This window comes from Mandrillus leucophaeus, unplaced genomic scaffold (assembly GCF_000951045.1).
Source record: "Mandrillus leucophaeus isolate KB7577 unplaced genomic scaffold, Mleu.le_1.0 Scaffold268, whole genome shotgun sequence".
NCBI classification, from domain to species: Eukaryota; Metazoa; Chordata; class Mammalia; order Primates; family Cercopithecidae; genus Mandrillus; species Mandrillus leucophaeus.
The window spans coordinates 3,565,746-3,586,879 of NW_012102787.1; the positions used below are offsets into that span (position 1 = coordinate 3,565,746).

The window sequence follows — 21,134 nt, forward strand, 5'->3', positions numbered from 1 at the left end:
TTCGAGACCAGCCTGAGCAACATGGCAAAACCTCATCCCTACAAAAATACAAAACAATTAGCCAAGTATGGTGGGACGTGCCTATAGTCCCAGGTACTTGAGAGGCTGAAATGGGAGGATCGTTCCTGGGAGGTAGAGGCTGCAGTGAGCTCATCATGCTACTGCACTCCAGCCTGGACAACAGAGGGAGACTCTGTCTCCAAAGAAAGAAAAAAAAAATCAGCTGGGTGTTGTGGCCCTTTTCTGTAGTCCTAGCTACTCAGGAGGTGGAGGCAGGAGGATTACTTGAGCCCAGGAGCTCTGAGGTAACAGTGAGCTATGACTGCACCACTGCACTTAAGCCTGGAAAGCACAGCAAGATCCTGTCTCAAAAAAATCTGATATGACACTCTGCCCTACTTAACTCTTCCCAACTGTAATTTTAAAACCAAACTGTAATATGTAATAAATGTTAAGGAACAGAGATAGCATATAGCCAAATATTTCTACTCATCCAATGTGGGGAGTTTTAATTTCAGTTTATTATTAATAATGAGTCACTTCTGAAAATTAGGAAATAACAGACATTTCTTCAAGACAGTGGTTTTGCTTTAATTTGTAAAATTCTTTATTCTTTAGGCTACTAATCATCTTAATCTCCAACCTTCCCATTTCAAAAGCTGCATTCCTTTATTCAGTTCTAGCATAGAATTTGTTTTTTAATTAGAGCTCATATAATATGAGCTCTAATTAAAATTTTATCTAGATTACCTCTAGTTAATGGTATCCAGCAAAAAAAGATGAAAAATTGTATGTGCCGTTTATTTTTACAGAAATCTCCATAAATCCAATTTTGTAAAAGATTGAAATTTACACCTTATTTACCTTTTATTTTTCTAAGCCTTTTACTCTATTTATGTACTTAAGGGTGGCCCCTTGCTGATCCAATGATCACTACTAGGGCGTATTTAAATTGTGAATCAGCAATAGAAAAACAATGAACTAGTGGTTAAGAGAGATGGGCTCTGGTCTGAGTGCTACCACTAGCTGTGTGATCTCAAACAAGCTACTGTCTTTTCCTAGACTTTAGTTTCTGATTATAGCTGAACTCAACGATCTTAATGATACCAATATCCAGCCCTTAAAAGTTTTTGTGTTCTGAAAAGTAGTTCAGCTCATGCTGCAGTGGCAAGAGCAATACCCACACATAACCTGAAAGAAAACCCCTTAGTGCCTGTTGATGACTTCCGCACTCTGGCTGCTCAGGCCATTCTAGTCAGGCAAACACTCTCTTTCATCTTCCATGACTGAGCACTCATCAAGTGCCTCACATTGCAGCTATGGAGAGATACGAGAAGATTTTTGCAAAAGCAGTTTCCTAAAGCCAAAAGATTTTTAAGACAAAGAAGTACTTGCCAAACATAAAAAAGGATTAAAACAGACATTTTACATAAGACATTTTCAATATGTCATGTCCAATTCTATGTGAATATATATAAAAAACTACCTTTTCCCCCAAAACTCCATTAAAAAATTGCCCTAAATTTGGGAAAACTAAAAGGTACACACCAGTATTTTTTGTTGTTGTTATTGTTCTACTAAAAGAATACCATACTTTGGTGCTAGAAACAGCAAGAAGAGAGCCCATGAAAAGCTAGCATTTAGGGAACAGAACATGGCTACCTATATATAATCAGACACCCTAAGCATTCAGGATCTATAAATGATCACGTGGAGGTCAAGCAAAAGAGAGAAACTGTAACCCTCCAACAGTGAAGAGTGCCAGGCTGCCTCAGTTAATTTAGGACTGAAAGATTCTAGCTTTTGTAAATCCGATTAAAGTAAGCCTCATGCAGATTTTGGTAATCAACATACCAATGAGCCTCATTGCTGTGAAAGCAGTTCATAGCTATTAATTTTTCAAGCTTACAAATGATTTATGCAGTGCTTTTGAAATCTATAAATAACTTGATGAAATGCTTAAGAAAAAACCTCTAAAAAGATTTCTTAATTATGACACCCTGCTACTCTTTCCAATATTTTTTATTTCTTTTTGTTGACTTTTTAAAGACAAATCCTCCAAACTGTCGAACTGGAGAAAGAATTTCTTTTTCTGCCCATTTGATGGTCTTCATTGTTTAAACCAAATCTAGAAGAGAAACATTTGGCCTATTTGTGACTGTTAAAATGTGATACTATGAGGCGTGGCATACTGACTGATCATGAACTACTTTATCTCTTCATCTCTAGGCACATCAGAAGGTGGGGTTTTCCATGCCATTTTAGTTAAGTGACTGTCATGGCCAATAGAATTGGGAGAATAATACACTCTTACCATCGAGGCTCTGAAACTGGGCCAGGAACTCCTCTATTCTCTTAGCTGTGCTGCCAAGGTGCTTTTCACAAGAAGACTTAAAAACCTTGAAACATTTCTCAAGTATGGTCATCAGTTCATCCTTTGCCAACATCCTAGAACAGAGTCAGTGACAGGAAATGTAATATAACTAGAAAATTAACACTTAAAAAACATTTTATTTAATGTATATTAAATGTTTCTGCTCAGAAGATAAAAGAAATTCTTCATTAGTAGCTATCAACATTTTTTGGAGAGATTTTCTCCATATATGTGACATTCAGAAGAATTCTTAAAGGTTCCTCATGATAAAGTGTAGCTTAGAAAATTTACAAAGGACTGGATTAATAGTGTGGCTCTAACACTATGTAATATAGAACAAAGTTACTATACAGATTGTATAGTAGGCATTTAATGATAGTTTTCCTTTCTTTTGATGTAAACATACATATGAAATAAGAAATGTCTACAGAAGTTATGACATGTGCTAAATATAAACTTGTTTAAAGGAACCAAAAATATAAGTACTACACTCACTTCTCTAATTATCACCATTTAAACTATGCTTTACGTCTCCTATGGGCTTTATAAACATCAGTCAGTAAACTCACTGAATTTTAAATGAAGTAGGCAATTCTAATTGTTATTTATAGCACAGGCAGAGTGGTTGAGTAGCTCATTCACAGCTATAGAAGAAATCTTTGTTAGAAATGGAGAGAAAACACAGATATTCTAAAGTTAGGACCTTGTTCTTGGAGCTTACAGGATTTCTCCACTAAGATCATACTCAGTAATGGCATCAAAAGGAATCAGACCAATATTAGGAATTTTTAAGCAGTGGCATTATACAAATACTCAAATTATTCTCAGCAAGTGCACCTAAGTCATTAAAACTATGATGATTAAAAGTTCTAATATTAACCATGAAGTAACAGACAAATCCAGAATGTGGGCATTTTGTAATACAACTAATTAACTTATGTTTGACATCTTTCATAATAAAAAAATGAGGAGAAATACTAATATTGCTAAGTTGGGAGAAAGAGAAACAAAGTTAAATAGACTATGATTACTGAGAAATTGAACTGGTTACCTGAACTAAAATTTAAACCCCAACAACAACAACAAAATGTAGACAACCACTAAACATGGAAATTGTTCGGGGTAGACCAAATAGTAAATTTCCCCAGAGTTTTTTTTTTAAAGTATTAAAACTTATATATTCCTCTTTCTACAATAATTATCTAAGATATAATCTTTATGTGTGAAAGGCAGCTAACTGGTCAAGGAAAAATAAGCCAAGACATTTCATACTTGATTACATTTGAGATTTAAAATTTGTGGCCTTCTATTGCCCAGATAGAGTTATGACAAGAAACTTAACTCAAAGTCACATACACTTGAACAATCTGTTAAACCTGACCTTTAGGCCTATTCAAGTAGACAAGATTAGCATTTCTGGTGTCCAAGGAATCACACGCACTGACTTGCTTAGAGGGAAAAGACAGGTGAGGTACGGCTGGCAGAAGATCTAACCCAAGTTAGCAGCACGTGAAGGACTAGCTTCCCAGGATAGGGGCAGCAACAGCTACTGTCCACTTGGAGCTCCAAATAATTGAGTATCAAGGAAGGCCAAACCTAGCCTATTCTCCAGGAGACCAAAAAAGAGGGCATTATTTCATATAACTTTGGAAGCAAACTTCATTAGTCATAACTCTTAATGTGGCATTTGATTGGAGAAGGTACTCAGATTTAAATTGCCAGGGATTCAAATAGTTATTAGTTCTCTTATTTATTTATTTTTTTTTGAGACGGATTTCACTCTTGTTGCCCAGGCTAGAGTACAATGGCGTGATCTTGGCTCACTGCAACCTCTGCCTCCCAGGTTCAAGCAATTCTGCTGCCTCAGCCTCCCGAGTAGCTATGATTATAGGCATGTGCCACCACACTCGGCTAATTTTGTATTTTTTGTAGAGGCAGGGTTTCACCATGTTGGTCAGGCTAGTCTCAAAACTCCTGACGTCAGGTGATCCGCCCACCTCGGCCTCCCAAAGTGCTGGGATTACAGGTGTGAGCCACCGTGCCCGGCCTAGTCCTCTTATTCTTAGCCCAAGATTATGTTTTGCTTCCAGAGCAGAAAGATCTTACACTTTCCCAAGTATTCTCTGGATTAATGTAAAATGACAAGACTTGAGGTAAGGCTGATTAGAAATAATAACTTAACCAACCCCAATGAAGTCATTAAATTTTTTTTTTTCCAGTAAAATTGTACACACACAGAATCAATGCTGCCTGCTATCATCACTATTATTCAGCATCATTCTGGAGTCTAGATGCTACAATAAATTAAGAAAAAGAAACGGTATAAATGTTAGGAAGGAGGATGAAATTTATCATTTCATATGATGTGACTGTAAAGTTAGAAAATCTAAGAACTGTAAATAAAATAGAGAGTGTAAAAGAGCTGGGTATGGTGGCTCATGCCTGTAATCCCAGCACTTTGGGAGGGCGATGGGAAGATCACTTGAGCCCAGATATTCCAGACCAGCCTGGGCAACAAAGTGAGACCCTCATTTCTACAAAAAATAGAAAAAATTAGCTCAGCATGGTGGCGCATGCTTGTAGTCCCAGTTACTCAGGAGGCTGAAGTAGGAAGGCTGCTTGATCCTGGGAGATCAAGGCTGCAGTGAGTCGCAATCATGCCATTGCACTCCAGTATAGGTAACAGACACCCTGTCTCAAAAAAAAAAAAAAAAAAAGAGAGTATGTAAAAAAGTGAGTAAATAAAAGATACTTATATATGTATGCATATATACATAATCAATACCTTATATTAAACTATATAATGAAAAAAAAAGCCCATGTTCAAAATGGAAACAAAAGCTACAGAATACACAGCAATACACATTATAATACACATGTATGACCTATAATAAAAGAAAGCCCTGAATAAATGAACAGACATTTTAACACTCACTATTGTAAAGATACAAATTGTTCCAAATTAATCTATATTCTTAACAGTTTGAAACAAAATTCCACAGCGTAAATTTTATTTTTATTTCTATTTTTTTTTTAAATGGAGTTTCGCTCTTGTTGCCCGAGTGCAATGGTACGATCTTGGCTCACCACAACCTCCGCCTCCTGGGTTCAGGTGATTCTCCTGTCTCAGCCTCCCAAGTAGCTGGAATTACAGACATGCACTACCATGTCCAGCTAGTTTTGTATTTTTAGTAGAGACAGGGTTTCTCCATGCTGGTCAGGCTGGTCTCGAACTCCTAACCTCAGGTGATCTGCCTGCCTCGGCCTCCCAAAGTACTGGGATTACAGGCGTGAGCCATGGCGCTTGGCTGTAAATTTTAAAACCTAATAAAATTATTCTAAAATGTATCTGGAATGATTGTTCTAAAAAACAGCAACAATCTGTGTACACTTGAGTGTGTATGGTGGGGCTGTAAATATATTAAAGTGTTAAGTCACAGTTATTAAAATTGATGGTACTTGGGAATAGACAGGTCAACAGAAGAGAATGAGTTCAGAAAGAGATCTAGGTGTACATTGGGTGTTTGTTATGTCACAGGGATAGCATTTCAAATCAGTGAGGGAAAAGATATCGGGTATTAGAATTAACTATTTTAAAAAAACACACCACTATCTCACATTATACACAAAAATGCGTTTCAGATAGAATAAAAATGTAAGTATGGTATGGGAGCAGGGAAAAAGAACTAGCTCATCAACCATAAAATACTAGAAGAAAACCAAGAAAGATATTTAAGCCTGATAATATCCAGCAGCAGTAAGACTGTAGGAAATACACATTGGTACATGGTTGGTGTGAGTGTACACTGTACAACAATGTTTATATTTTAGACTCAATATGTTTACATCTACCTTTGTTTTGTGGAAATAGTTATACAAATATACAGACTTACTGCTGCTCATGATTATTGTTTGTAATAGTGAAGAATTAGAAACAATCTAAATATATATCAAAAAAGGGTCTGATTAAATAAAAAGCACTTTAAAAACATGATATTATATAGTGATGATAAACAATGAGGTAGGGCAATATGTAATACTAATTATGACAGCTAACATTTATACTCACATTTGTGTATCGTGTCATTTGATACAATATGATGTAAATACTATTATTATTCCCATGTTAGAGATAAGAAAACAAAGGCACAGAGAACTTAAGTAAACTTGTCCAGAATCCAATTGCTGGTAATTGGCAAAGCTGGGATTTGAACCTAGGCAGTCTAGCTTGACATCCATGCTCTTACTGAACATGCTATATTGCATCTCAAAACATGGCATCCATGGTAGATTAGGCACAAACCAAAATAACCACCACAACAAAAACAAAACAAACACACAAAAAACAAAAAATGCCAAGTGTGGAACACCATATATAGTACTATTTAATATACATTTGTGTGTGGAAAAAAATCTGAAGTGCAAATAGCTAACAGTGGATGACTGGTTTTCGAACTTATATAATACAAGGGGTAATATCAGAAAAAGACTTATTTTATCACTTAGATTATTAAAATGACTATAGCAAGCACCTTTTTTTGGGTTTTGGTTTTTTTTTGTTTTTGAGGCGGAGTCTTGCTCTGTTGCCAGGCTGGAATGCAGTGGCGCAGTCTCTGCTAACTACAACCTCTGCCTCCTGGGTTCAGGCAGTTCTCGTCCTTTAGTCTCCCAAGTAGCTGGGACTACAGGTGCATGCCACCATGCCTGGCTAATTTTTTGTATTTTTAGTAGAGAGGGGGTTTCACTGTATTGGCCAGGCTGGTCTTGAACTCCTGGCCTCAAGTGATCCACCTGCCTCGGCCTCCCAAAGTGCTGAGATTACAGGCATGAGCCACTGCGGCCGGCCAAGCACTTTGGATAAACCAAACCTAACTGAAGATCACTTGAAAACAACTACAAAATATTTACCTTATTCCAAAAAAGTGTGTTTATATATAGCACCTCGAATAAAAAATTAAGGATTGAGTGTAGCTATCAGACAAGCATTTTTCAAACTGGGTTTCAACTCCTTTTTCAGTCATGAACCAATCATTCAAGAAATATTTATTGAATGCACACTACATACGGCACTGTTCTGGGCATTTGAGGTACACCTTATCAAATCAAAAATCACTGTCCTCATGGAACTTACATTCTAGTGGGAGAGCTGGGAGAAGCACAGACACTAAACACTATCTATCTATATCATATATATGATATAGGTGTTAAAAATTGATAAATGTTATGGAAAAATATTGAACAGAATGAGAGTCACGGGAGGGGGAAGATTTCAATTTTTAAATGGTTAGGGCCTCACTGAAAAGATGACATTTGATCAAATATGTAAAGGAGGAAAGGAAGTTAGCCATACAAATATCCAGAAGAGCTTTTCCTGGCAGACAGAACAATGGGTGCAAAGGTTCCATAGTGGGCATGTCTGGCATATTCAAGACAACAAGGAGACCAAGATGTCTGATATGGAAAGAGAAAATGAGCAGTAATCAGAGAGAGGTCAAGTGGGGAGTGGAGGGGGTCATGTAGTGTCACTGTATACGGCTTTTACTCTGAATGAAATGCGGAGTTAATGGAGGGTTTTGAGCAAAGGAGTAACATTATCTGAAATATTTTAAAAGGACTATTCTGACTGCTACTTTGAGGAGAATCTGTAGGGGAGCAGAAAAACCAGAAAGGAGGCTACTGCAATAATCCGGGTGAGCGATGACAATGACTTGGACTATGGTGGTACAAGTGAAGGAAGGTGGCAAGAAGAGGTCTGATTCTGGATAAATTATGAAGGCAGAGTCCAGGCTTTTGGCTTGAACAATCAGAATGATAAAGAGACAGTAGGAAAATGACAGATTTCAGGGGAAGATCAGGAGTTCAGTTTGGGGTATGTTAACTTTGAGGTGTGTATTGGATATCTAAGTGGAGGTATTAAAGAGGACATAAATGGACATAACAGCCTGGCACTCAGGAGAGAGGTGTAGGATTATGACTAAGCCCTGGGACACTGTAATGTTAAGATGTCAGAGAGAAGAGAAAGCACTAAAGGAGAATGTGAAGGAGCATGCACTGAGGTAGGAGAAAAACCAAGAAAGTCCTAGAAGTCCATTACGAAAGGAGTGATGAACTGTTGTCAAATGCTGATAACAGGTTAATGCTAGATTTAGGAACATGGAGGTCACTGGTGACTTTGATCAAACTAGTTGTGATCGGGAGCACTAACCTAATTGTAATCAGTTAAAGAGAGAATGGGAGAAGAATTGGAGACAGTGAGACAATGCTTTCCAATTTTGGTGCATTCCAACTAACATTTTGTTTTAAAATAAAGAGAATAAAATTGTAAAGAAAATAGCAGAACTAACAAGTTTGAAAGCCACCATGTGAGATTAAAGAGAAATTAAAAAAAAAAATGTCTAAGATAGGTCTCATTAATGCCACAAAAGAGCGATTTATCTTTATCCAACTTGATTAAGAAATAATTATTTCACAACTGGCTGGGTACAGTGGCTCACGCCTGTAATCCCAGCACTTTGGGAGGCCGAGGGAGGCAGATCACAAGGTCAGGAGATTGAGACCATCCTGGCTAACACAGTGAAACCCTGTCTCTACTAAAAATACAAAAAGTTAGCTGGGTGAGGTGGCGGGCATCTGTAGTCCCAGCTACTTGGGAGGCTGAGGCAGGAGAATGGCATGAACCCAGGAGGTGGAGCGTGCAGTGAGCCAAGATCGCGCCACTGCACTCCAGCCTGGGTGACAAAGCGAGACTCCACCCAAAAAAAAAAAAAAAAAAAAGACTTATTTCACTATCAGGTAAATGGTCCAAAAAATACCTGTGATATCTAATGTATTAAAAGCTTTATAGGTAATCTGTCACAGGAGTTGAGAAAAACAATAAAGGCTTTATAGGTTGTCATTTTTTAAAAAAGTTTTCTTAACTAAGACAAAGATAATCATTAAGCAATCATTAAAAGCAATCATCCTGCAGGGCAATGGAGTGTTCTGCTTCATCACGCAGAAAGTCAGTAATTTCTGGTTAAGTACTAATTATATAAATGTCTGATTATAAGAACAGGCTACAAGAAAAAACTGGCCAATCCATGGCTAATGAAAACATCTTTTGCCTGATGAGTTTTCAAATTCTAAACAGACATTACCATTACTAGCCAGTTTTGAAAAATACTCACAATTCAAACTTGCAAATGTAAATATATCAACGAAGACTGGAAGTTAAGAAAACAAAACAAAACAAAAAAGATGTAAAAATAATAAAAAGCACATTTTTAAAAAAAGCATGTAGAAATAAGAAACTGTCTTATTTGAGGACTAACACAACAAAGTAACTATGTAGTATCATAACAATGAAACAGAAACCAAAAGTATGTGTATCTCCTCCTAAGCCTTCATATTTCATATTAGGTGGCACTTCCTAGAGAAGCTGTCCAATCCCACAAATGGAGGTTAACTGTCCAGTCTACTGGTTCCTCAGCACCCTAGTCCTGACCCACCACAGCTCTTACTACTATGTATTGTAGCTCTCTACTGTTTACATCAATCATTTGACCAAAATTCTGTATAGGTAAGGACCAGGGTTATCTCTGTTATCTGATCAGTGGTTTCAAAAAAAAAAGCATTTAAAAAACCTTATTTTTTTTTAATGGATGAGCAAGGCAATAACCATGCAATAATTATTAATTTCCTAACCTAATGCCTTAGTGAAGAACACTTTTTCTAAAGGGAACAGTTCTCAAACTGGCTCATCCTGGGAAGCACCTAGAAGTCATGGTGCCCTTTGTGGGATGCTATGCTTTTTTGTGGAATGTATCAAAAAGAATAAATTTAATTCATCACATGGTTAGAAGCAACTTTACTAAGTTCAAATACACACATACTTTATTGATGCAATTTTTTTTTTTTTTTGGATGGAGTCTCACTTAGTCACCCAGCCTAGAGTGCAGTGGCACAATCTCGGCTCACTGCAACCTCCACCTTAAAGGTTCAAGTGATTCTCCCACCTCAGCCTCCTGAGTAGCTGGAATTATAGACACGCACCACCATGCCAGGTTAATTTTTGTATTTTTAGTAGAGACGGGGTTTCGCCATGTTAGCCAGGTTGGCTAACTCCTGCAACCTCCACCTCCTGGGTTCAAGCAATTCTCCTACCTCAGCCACCCTCATAGCTGGGACTACAGGTGTGTGCCACCATGCCTGGCTAATTTTTGCATTTTTAGTAGAGACAGGGTTTCACTATGTTGGCCAGGCTGGTCTCCTGAACTCAGGTGATCCTCCTGCCTCGGCCTCCCAAAGTGCTGGGATTATAGGTGTGAGCCACCATGCCTGGCCTATTGATGTAATTTTTAAAAGTACAGTCAGCCATCCATATCTGTGGGTCCCACATTGGTGGATTAAAACTTGGATTGAAACTATTTTGGGGGGTAGGAGGAGAGACTGTATAGAACATGTACAGACTTTTTTCTTGCCATTATTTTCTAAACAATATAGTGTAACAACTATTTACATAGCATTTATATTGTATTAGGTATTATAAGTAATGCAGAGATGATTTAACATATACGGGAGGATGTGCAGAGGTTATATGCAAACACTATATACCATTTCATATATGGAACTTATGGTATCCTCTTAAAACCAATCCTCCACAGACAGTGATGGATGACTGTATAACCCTGAGTTCACAAGAAAGAAAGAAAAAAGCAGTCAAAGTTTGATGAGTTATTTGAGTTTTTAAAATTAATATTTCCTAGTTATCTGTTCATTTTGCTAGCAGAAAAGTGGCAGTAGGCACTAAATGTTTAATAAAGAAAAACAAAATACAAATTCAGATCTTTTTTTCTGTTTACTGTGATAAAAACCATTAGCTCACTATTAGTAAACACCTCAGTCCAGTTTTGGAGCCAATTTGAGATCAACTGCCTACAGCCATTCAGCTTCTCCACAAATACTTTTCCTTTGATAGCGTCATTTTTTCCTCAAAAGTTCCCCCCATCCCCGCTTTTTTTTTTTTTTTTTTTTACCTCCCCCTTTATTTTCTAGAAGTATTTCTCAAAGTATAGTCCCTGGGCCATCTGTCTGAACGTGCCAGAGTGCTTGTTAAATGCAAATTCCTGCTGAACCACCATACCAGTGTTCCCAACAGAAGCTCTGGGGAAAGAGCTGAAATGATTAATATCTCAGCTAATTATCTGACCTCCTGATCCGCCTACCTCCCAAAGTGCTGGGATTACAGGCATGAGCCACCTCGCTTGGCCATATCTCAGCTAATTCTTATGCACATTGAAGCCTGGAAACCATTACACGAAAAACAGTGACTCTCAATATCTTTTGTTTTAAAGAAAACTTTAACATTCTGCCCCAAGCCTGATTTCATCATCTGTAAGCCTACAGATAATTGTGAAGGCCCTGATGTGATGAAAATTCAGGACTGGCAATTCCTTTTCTAAAACAAAGAAATTATATTAATTTGTTTTATTTATTTTTCATTTTTGTTATTAATTTTTTGAGACGGAGTCTCGCTCTCTTGTCCAGGCTGCAGTGCAGTGGCGCGATCTTGGTTCACTGCAACCTCTGCCTCCCGGGTTCAATTGATTCTCCTGCCTCAGCCTCCTGAGTAGCTTACAGGCATGCGCCACCATACACTAATTTTTGTATTTTTTGTAGAGACGGGGTTTCACCATGTTGGCCAGGCTGGTCTCGAACTCCTGACCTCAGGTGATCCACCCACCTCGGCCTCCCAAAGTGCTCGGATTACAGGCGTGAGCCACCATGCTCGGCCTATTTATTTTTTTTTTGAGACAGGGCCTCACTCTGTTGCCCAAGCTGGACTGCAGTGGTGCAATCACAGCTCACTGCAGCCTCAATCTCCCGGGCTGAAGTGATCTTCCTGCCTCAGCCTCCAAGTAGCTTGGACTATAGGCATGCACCACCACGCTCATATGATTTTTGTATTTTTTTGTAGAGATGGGTTTTCTCCATGTTGCCCAGGCCAGTCTTTAACTCCTGGGCTCAAGCGATCTGCCTGCCTTGACCTCCCAAGTGCTGTAATTCATAGGTGTGAGCCACCGTGCCCTGCCAGAAATTATATTTTAATGATGTAGTCTCATAAAGCTCTTGGATGGATAAATCTACATCATCATAAGTTAGCTTATTAGGAAACATATCATAGATTGTGGAGCTGTGTCATTTTTCCTAAGTAGATCTTTAAATATTACCTAAAGTTGATCTGCAAAATCAGGAAATAATGCATTACTTAGAGTCCAAATTTCTAGTCTCTTTGAGCTAAGCTGAAGTGATCAAATGTTAGTATCATTATTCAAGTCATTTTTTTTAACTCAATGAAAGCTCAGCTGACCTGCTAATATATTACTGTTCAAGTCAAAAGCCTTACTCAGAAATTAGAATAATTCCTTCAGCCTAAGGTAAATTCCTCCAGCTATCAATCACCTTCGATTTGTAAGTCTGCTTCTTTTCAAGTTCATAAGGTTATACTTAGGATAAGCAGACTAGACACTGTGGCTCCTTTCATTTATATCTGTGTCCTGTGCCAATATGACTAGTGTCAGGATGGGGGAGGGGGGATCTGAGTCCACAGAAGCTTGCTCTGCTGGTTTAAAATTTTGGATACACTCTGAACATGGACTACTGGCCACAGAACCATAAATTTCTTTTTATTATCACCTCTAAGTAACCGGAATATGGTTGAAAGAGTTTCAGCTCTGTCAACTGTACAAAAGTCAATGTTTCTGGCCTTGGTTTCCTTATTTGAAAGAAAATGGAATAACTGTAGATGAGTAATTCTCAATTGATGAGGTAGGGGACATAAATTCCCCTAAGACATGGGGCACACTTTTCATTATCCCCAATTCAATAATCCACTGCTACTGGTATAAGAGTGTAGTACTCTTCAGCGCTGGCTGATCCAACATACTCCTTTAAGTTGAGGCTCTGACTTTTTTTTTTTTTTTTTGAGATGGAGTCTCGCTTGGTTGCCCAGGCTGGAGTGCAATGGCAAGGTCTCAGCTCACTGCAACCTCTGCCTCCTAACTTTAAGCGATTCTCCTGCCTCAGCCTCCCGAGTAGCTAGGATTACAGGTGCCTGTTACCACGCCTGGCTAATTTTTTGTATTTTTAGTAGAGACGGGGTTTCACCATGTTGGTCAGGCTGGTCTCGAACTCCCGATCTCCTGATCTCGTGATCTGCCCCACCTTGGCCTCCCAAAGCACTGGGATTACAGGCGTGAGCCACTGTGCCCAGCTGGCTCTGATTTACGATAATCCTTAAAACCTTATTTATGCAAGGTTCTGTGAATTTTAAAAATATGAAAAATTACTGGCCTAGTGTTTGATTTCTAGATGGGTGTTTAGAAATTCTAATAGAGGGGTACAATTTTCCTCTTACAGTCTTTCACATCTGATAATGAAAAACAGTTGTACTTACCTAGTTCACTGCTGGGTTAGCATCATTTGTTACTACTTTCTGTTCCCAAATGGCTTTTTAATGGAAACATAATGACACAGGGTTGAGTGAAAAATTAACCCGCTCATATCCCATATAGGGATGTGGTCTTCATACTCCAAGAGTTGACTGAGCAAGGAAAGGCAGAACACACGCAGAACCACTGTGCTCATGTCCAATTATGGCATATATTATAAATGCACACTTGCATGCTCCCCACACACATCAATGTCTGTTGCATACATTTAAAAAATAACTGTGATATAAAATTATGTTGGTCTTTTTCCACTAATAAATATGTGACATAAACATTCTCCCACATTATTACAGAGTCGCTGTAAATATTTTTTAAATGGTCACCAGATATTTCATCAAGTAGAGGACATATTGTTTGTTTTATTTTCCAGGTTTCAACAGTTTTATTGGGAGGTTTTGTTTTCTGTGAAATACACTAGAGGTTGAGAAAGGGGACACATTCCCTTTACAAGATAAGGGTCTCCCACCACTAAAGAAAAGGCATGAGCCGTGACATACTGGGGTTTGAATCCACCTCCTTCTGCTTTGCCCACATTTCTTTTTTTTTTTCTCTTTCTTTTATATGTATATTTTTGAGACCCAGGCTCAAAAATATACATTTTTTTTTATATGTATATTTTGTCACCCAGGCCCCAGTGAAGTGGTGCGATCTCAGCTCAAGGCAACCTTTGCCTCCCAGGCTCAAGTGATCCTCCCACTTCAGCCTCCGAGGACGGGACCACAGATGTGCACCACCATGCCAGGCTAATTTTTTTTTTGTATTTTTGGCAGAGTGGGGGTTTCACCACGTTACCCAGGCTGGTCTCAAACTCCTGAGCTCAAGTGATCTGCCCACCTCAGCCTCCCAAAGTGTTGGGATTACAGTCATAAGCCACTGTGCCTGGCCTCTTCTTTCTCAACAATATCACAGAACACAAACATAAAGGCAAGAAATAAAAACAGCAAGATCAACCTCCAACAGGGCCACACCCAAGCCTTGTCCCACTCCCCAGGCTGGGTCAGACCTGGGAGGGGCTGGGGCAGCTACTCTGCAGTCCTCAGGCTGTAGGCTCAGAAGGGGTGGGACTAAATTAATAAATTAGAATAAACTGGGGGGAGGAATGCAACTCTGTGCTGGGAGAGCCCCTTCTCTCTAACACGCAAGAGAGTTGTTGGGGGAAGGTAGGAGGCGTCGCCAAAGGCCACTATGGTGGGGGTAAGAGCAGCGGGGGCAGAAGTCACCTTTTCTTCCATGTTCTTCCCAAACAAAGCAGAAGAATTAGGGGTAAAGGGATGTCTACAGCCATACTACTCTGAATGGGCTGGATATCATCTGATCTAAGATTATTTAAACGTGTCAGCTTCCACATACAGACTGAGTATCCCTATGTGAAATGCTTGGGAACAGAAGCGTTCTACATTTTGGATTTTTTCAGATTTTGGAATATTTGCTATATGTGCATAATGAGATTATCTTGAGAATTGGATGCATGTCTAAACACAAAATTCATTTATGTTTCAAATACATCTTGTACACATAGCCTGAAAGAAATTTCATACAATAATTTAAATAATTTTGTGCATGAAACAAGGTACACTGAATCATCAGAAAGCAAAGGTGTCACTATCTCGGCCAACTAGATGGACAATCAATCTGTAGTTGTTTGGTATCCCATCATTATTGACTCTTGAATTCATATGCAACCATTTTCTTACACTTATTCACATATTAAGTACTTAACACTTAAAAAACAGGACACACCATTGGTACAGTGAAAAAATAATGTGTTCAGTGTAACTAAGTAATACCTGTATCAGTGTTAAACAACAGCAACAAATGATGGCAAGCTGAATAAACTGTGTGGTGTGCCTCTGTTTTGCTGCAACCCATTTCATGAGGTCAGATGTGGAATTTTCCACTTGTGGTATCACAAGTGCTCATAAAGTTTTGAAATTTGAAGTGTTTCAAATTTTAGAGGACTTTGAATTTCAGATTTTCAGATTACAGATGCTCAATCTGTAAAAAGGATTTTTTCTTGAAAAATCATTTAAGCTGAATCTTATAAAAAATTTCAAGTAAGAAATTTAATTAGATTATGTTTCTAATAGTACCTTACCAGTTATTCTTTCCAAAGCTTCATTCAGGGATCATTTTAGTCTTTTCTGTAATGAGTTAAATAAAGTTTCAAGACAGGTGATGAGAATGGTCTCGTTAAGTTTAGGTGATGCCTACTGAGTATGCCTTAACTAAAAAGTGTCCCCGACTTCTGGTCTACATCAAATCTGTACAAAGGAGAAAAGGCTGATTCCAGCCCAGAGGTTCCCTGATTCCTTTCCTCTTTTCTAGGACCCAGACTCCTGCCTGTCCTTGCTGTAGGTATTATATTTGACCCGTAGTGCTTTTTACATTGCTTTGCTTTTGACTGCCCATGTTTCTGACCTCAGCTTAGCAAAATGAAATCTCACTTTCTATTTTTTGCTTCTGCTGTACTCAGATCTCCAAATCTGTATTTTAGATCTTAGCAAAGAATAGCAGAAGGTATAACAGCTTTGAAGTAAGACCTGGAGTAGAATCCTGGTTCCCTCAGCAGCTAGGTGGTCTCAGGCAAGTCACTTAATGCCTGTGTGTGTTTCAGATTCCTCAGGGGTAAAGTGTGACTAATAATATCTACCATAAAGGTATATTAAGAGTTTTAGATTGGAAAATGTACTGAGAGTGCCTAACAAAGTGCCTTGCACACAGCAAGCCTTCAATAAGCGATGGTTACTGCTGTCACCATTACTACTGCCACTCATGTTTCCTTACCCTACTTTGGAACTGGCATTCTTGGTTCTTGACTGTACCCTAAGACAACTGGTGTTGGGAGGTTCAGAACAAAAAGAACAAGTTCCTCCTTGACAAAAGAATCTATGAATTTGGGAACATCTCACTGGAGAAGGAAGACAATTACTAATCTCAAAGCTTAAAAGAGAAAACCCTGGAAGATTCAACTGGGTGTATAAGATAGGTATATTTACTTGAATAGAAAGCAAAATAAGTCTCAGAAATACTCTAGTTAACATAAGCTTATAAATACATAGAAATCTTATTGGGAATGTTTAGTTTCCTTATGGGTTAAAAAAATAAGAAAAAATAAATCTTATTGGGATTTTAAAAAATGAAATAAAACACAGCTTTTCAGAGGTAATCTAGTTTCCATGGGGAGATATTTTTCCAGATAGCATGAAATTCATTTTCTATCTTAAGCTGCACCTGCTAGATTACTAATATTTGTATTATGAAGTCTCTGGATTTAAAGTGCTTTCAGTGTGAATTTTCCTCCTACTGTGCCCATCTGTTCTTTTCTTGTGGGCCCAGAGGAAAGCAAGACTTAATAAATATTCACTTTTCAGACTTCTTTAAAATATTTTTATATAAGCATTTACAACCTCTGAGGAAAATTATAAAACTGGCGAAACTTAGCTCACATTTGATTTCCCCTTATCACTATCCAAGTGTCATTATTTTTATGGAAGACTAAAAAGTAACTATACATATAAGAAGTGAAATCAAGTAATATAAATAATAACTTTAACACTAAGATATCTTATTTACTTGTATATTATTAGATAAATAATTTATGAATTAGCCAATGTTAAGGTGGGGGAAGGCACCAAGGCCACTGCCTACTCCTTGCTGTTCCTAATCAAGGTCAGCTGTGACCACTGGGTACATATCACCCAGTGATGCTCTTCCTCCACTCAACCAGATTGGGGACATGGTGACCTCACTTTTCATGAATGACTTGTTTTCCCTGCCATGATGTCAAGTTGGCTGGATTCAAATGATCCATAGCTGAGCTCTCATAGGGTAGTGTCAGTATTTGACTAAACAATCATGGATTTTCCTTTAAAAACCACAAGCTCAAATGCAAGGTTAAACCAGCAAAGAAATGGAGAGTTGCTATATTAAAAACATCATAAGCTACATGGATAAATTCAAGATATATGCAATTATTCTTAGACACAACATGGCTATTTATGAAACTTTTTGGCAGGCAGGGTTCTAGGGGAAGGTGCTACTTACTGGCAGGCTTATAGCAGACAAAAACAGAAAAACAAGAAAAAACAAAACTACCTCAGCAGCTGCAAGACTGATGCATACTCCTCTGAATCCCATATGTTCTTTTCTAAACATGTGCAGTACAACTCTCTGATCTGTAAGTGAACAACACATTTGTGAGGAACCAAAAGCGTATACACACTACTAGTCTGGCAAAATCATTTCTGGTCAACACAAAAAAATTAATGTTATTAAAAGTCATTTTCTTTAGATAATAATAGACTTGGCATATATCTCATGGATCAGGCTTTATAAGAATGCAATTTACATAAAAGTAAAATGAGACTATACTGAGATTGGCTGATATCACTGGTCATTTTAAAAGAAGAAACCGATAAAGGAAAAATGAGAAAAAAAAAAAGGCTCATTTAAGGCTCAATGGCAAAAATCACCTCATGAACAAGTCATTCTATTTTTTTTTTTTTTTTTTAAGATGGAGTCTACTCTGTCATCCAGGCTGGAGTGCAGTGATCTCAGCTCAATGCAACCTCCACCTCCCAGGTTCAAGCCATTCTCCTGCCTCAGCCTCCCTCGCAGCTGGGACTACAGGCGTGTGCCACCACACCGGGCTAATTTTTGTGTTTTTAGTAGAGACAGGGTTTTACCATGTTGGCCAGGCTGGTCTTGAACTGCTGACCTCATGTGATGCAACTGCCTTGGCTTCTCAAAGTGCTGGGATTACAGGCATGAGTCACTGCACCCAGCCAACAAGTCATTCTTACATCCTGGTATTTGTTCTCCAAAGCTTTGAGCTAAGATGACCTAGGAATATAGAATTCCTCCGCTAAAATCTACTCTACAGATGGTTGATAGGTTTATGGTATGACATAAAGGCCAGCTGAGCATAATTTTTCAAGGAACAGAAGTACTGCTTCTCTTTTTATTCTGAGTATAGTGCAAGGTTAACTATCAAGCATTCTCAAACAAATTCCTTCTTCCATTAAGGAAAGAGAAACAGCTCTCTCAGTATAGGTGATAAGGAAGTATTAAAGAAGGAAAGTTCAAATGCCTTAGTACAAAAACATTTGTAGGGGAAGCAACACCACTGGGATTCATATGGCTGTTTCTAGCTGTGGCCATCTGAACAAAAAACAATTTCAATTACCAGTAATGTGTACAGCTGGAATGGATTTAGATTATGCTCTCATTGTAAAGATTGGCTTCATTTCACATTCTGATGCCTGAATGCTACAAAAACCAAAGCAAGAAAATACTAACATTCCTACTTCATAGATTCCAAATGAGGTGGCTTGGATTACCTGTCGACCTAGTGGATACTTGGGAAGAGAAGAGGTGAACTTATGAAGACATCTCAAAACCAGGAAGTAATTCATATGATAAACATGCAGGTTTTCTAGTAATAATTGTGTTTCCTCCTAAAAATCACAGAATATATTATTAATACATAAGTCAGCTGATAAAAGAGCATAATAATACAACCTACTTCATGGCTATATAAAATTTCTGGAAAACTGACAAGAAGATTCAAAACTACAAATTAATTTATGAAAATTTGAAATACATATAAAATCCAGAATACAGGCTGAGCATTTCCGATTTAGTATCAAGTCTGGTGATATTTTACACATGCTAGAATTGACACTGTATTTTAATCTCCTGGTATCTCTAGCATTCCCACAATACCTTGGGCCCCAAAATTACAAGTGTGTAAGAAAGCACCTTATTGGATGCTTGCCTGTGCCCATCACCTGCTGTGCGCCACAGTGAGGGAAAGTGCTTTATCCTCCACTGTGCTAGCATCAGAAGAGTGAGATCACCAGACAGAATGGTACCAGCCTAATGAACTTGCTGAAGTTCTGCTTATGATGTATACTTTTCCTAAAGTACTGCTCAAGTGTGTTAGTGTGTTTGAAGGGGAAAATGAAAAGACTATGGCAGAAACACAAGTGATTCTGATGAGTCCCTGTCTCTTGCTGAGATCTCCAATACTGGTTTTATTTGCTTTACCAATTAAGAAAAAAAAAAAGAATAAAAAAATAAATAAATCTGAAGCCAACAAGCTCTATAATTTAGAATCTAGCAAGAATGATGACATGAGGGAGTGTCTTAAGAAATCTATGCAGGTGTGGTGGCTCACACCTGTAATCCCAGCACTTTGGAAGGCTGAGGCAGGAGGATAGCTCGAGTTTAGGAGTTTAAGACCTGGGTGAACAACATAGTGAGACCTCATTTGTATATAAAAAAAAAAAAACCCACAACCGAAAACTAGCCCTACTCTCCATATTAGAGATTTAGATACAGGAAAAGAAGAAAAGAAAAGAAATCTATGGATGATTAATCTCACAAAACAGTTTCAAAAGGTTTTGTTGGGGGGAGAGAGATGTTTTCTAGAGCCTCCTGAAATAGTTTAGAAATATTTTAAAACATTATATCCTATGAAGTAATTTTCAGGCCTCAATTCCTTTTATAACTGCTTACTCTGTAACATTTTCTTAAAGGATTATCATCTGTGCCACGGTTTTCAATATTTTTCTCCTTTAAAAAGTCAAATAAAGGCTTTGCTGAGCTGTGTCTTTATTTCAGTAATATCTTGCAGATACCCATTACTTTTAGTGGTCAAACATTTAGAAAATAACTCAGATATCAATAAATTCAAGCAAATCTAACCTCTATAAAGCAATAAATATGATATATCTTCCTAAACACCAACTCACTTAGGAAATCAATTCCTTGATCAACGATCTATGAGTCATTACCTGAAAGCACAGGGCAGATTAAATAAAAGTTTTTAGCACCTAAATGTTTTTCCCTCCCATTATTTGAGTTGATTGGTAATTTCAAAATCTGTCTCCTATCATAACAAAATCTATGTCTCCTATCATAACAAAAGTAGCCATAATCAAAAATTGTTTTAACCACCACTGGGAGGGTATACTTTAGTTCTAAACTTTAGTTCTTTAGTTTTTTACTGTGTGCCATGACATACAGATGGCATAAAGCCATTAATTGCCTTGATGTGTGCTTAAATAGCTTTTAAATAGGGGGAATATTTTGAAGAAAATGAACTCTATTACTGAATAATAATCATACTGCATGCTACTTGTGCTCCCTATTTTCTTTTGCCTTGAGGAATAGCTATGTGTACAAGTATCTGCGTGATGCAGTAGAAGTGAGTATCTTCGTTCCATTTACTTGGATAAGGAGAGAAAAGAAATACTTTACACACTATA

At 37.9% G+C, this 21,134-nt stretch overlaps 1 protein-coding gene across 1 annotated transcript in view; it reads right to left on the reverse strand.

Annotated features, from left to right (window-relative positions):
• ORC3 (origin recognition complex, subunit 3) overlaps window positions 1–21,134 on the reverse strand; it is a 61,284-nt gene that overhangs the window by 11,309 nt on the left and 28,841 nt on the right. The window contains 3 exon segments of the mRNA XM_011984454.1: window positions 2,315–2,448; window positions 17,959–18,038; window positions 19,203–19,316. Coding sequence (XP_011839844.1) covers window positions 2,315–2,448; window positions 17,959–18,038; window positions 19,203–19,316 — 328 coding nt within the window.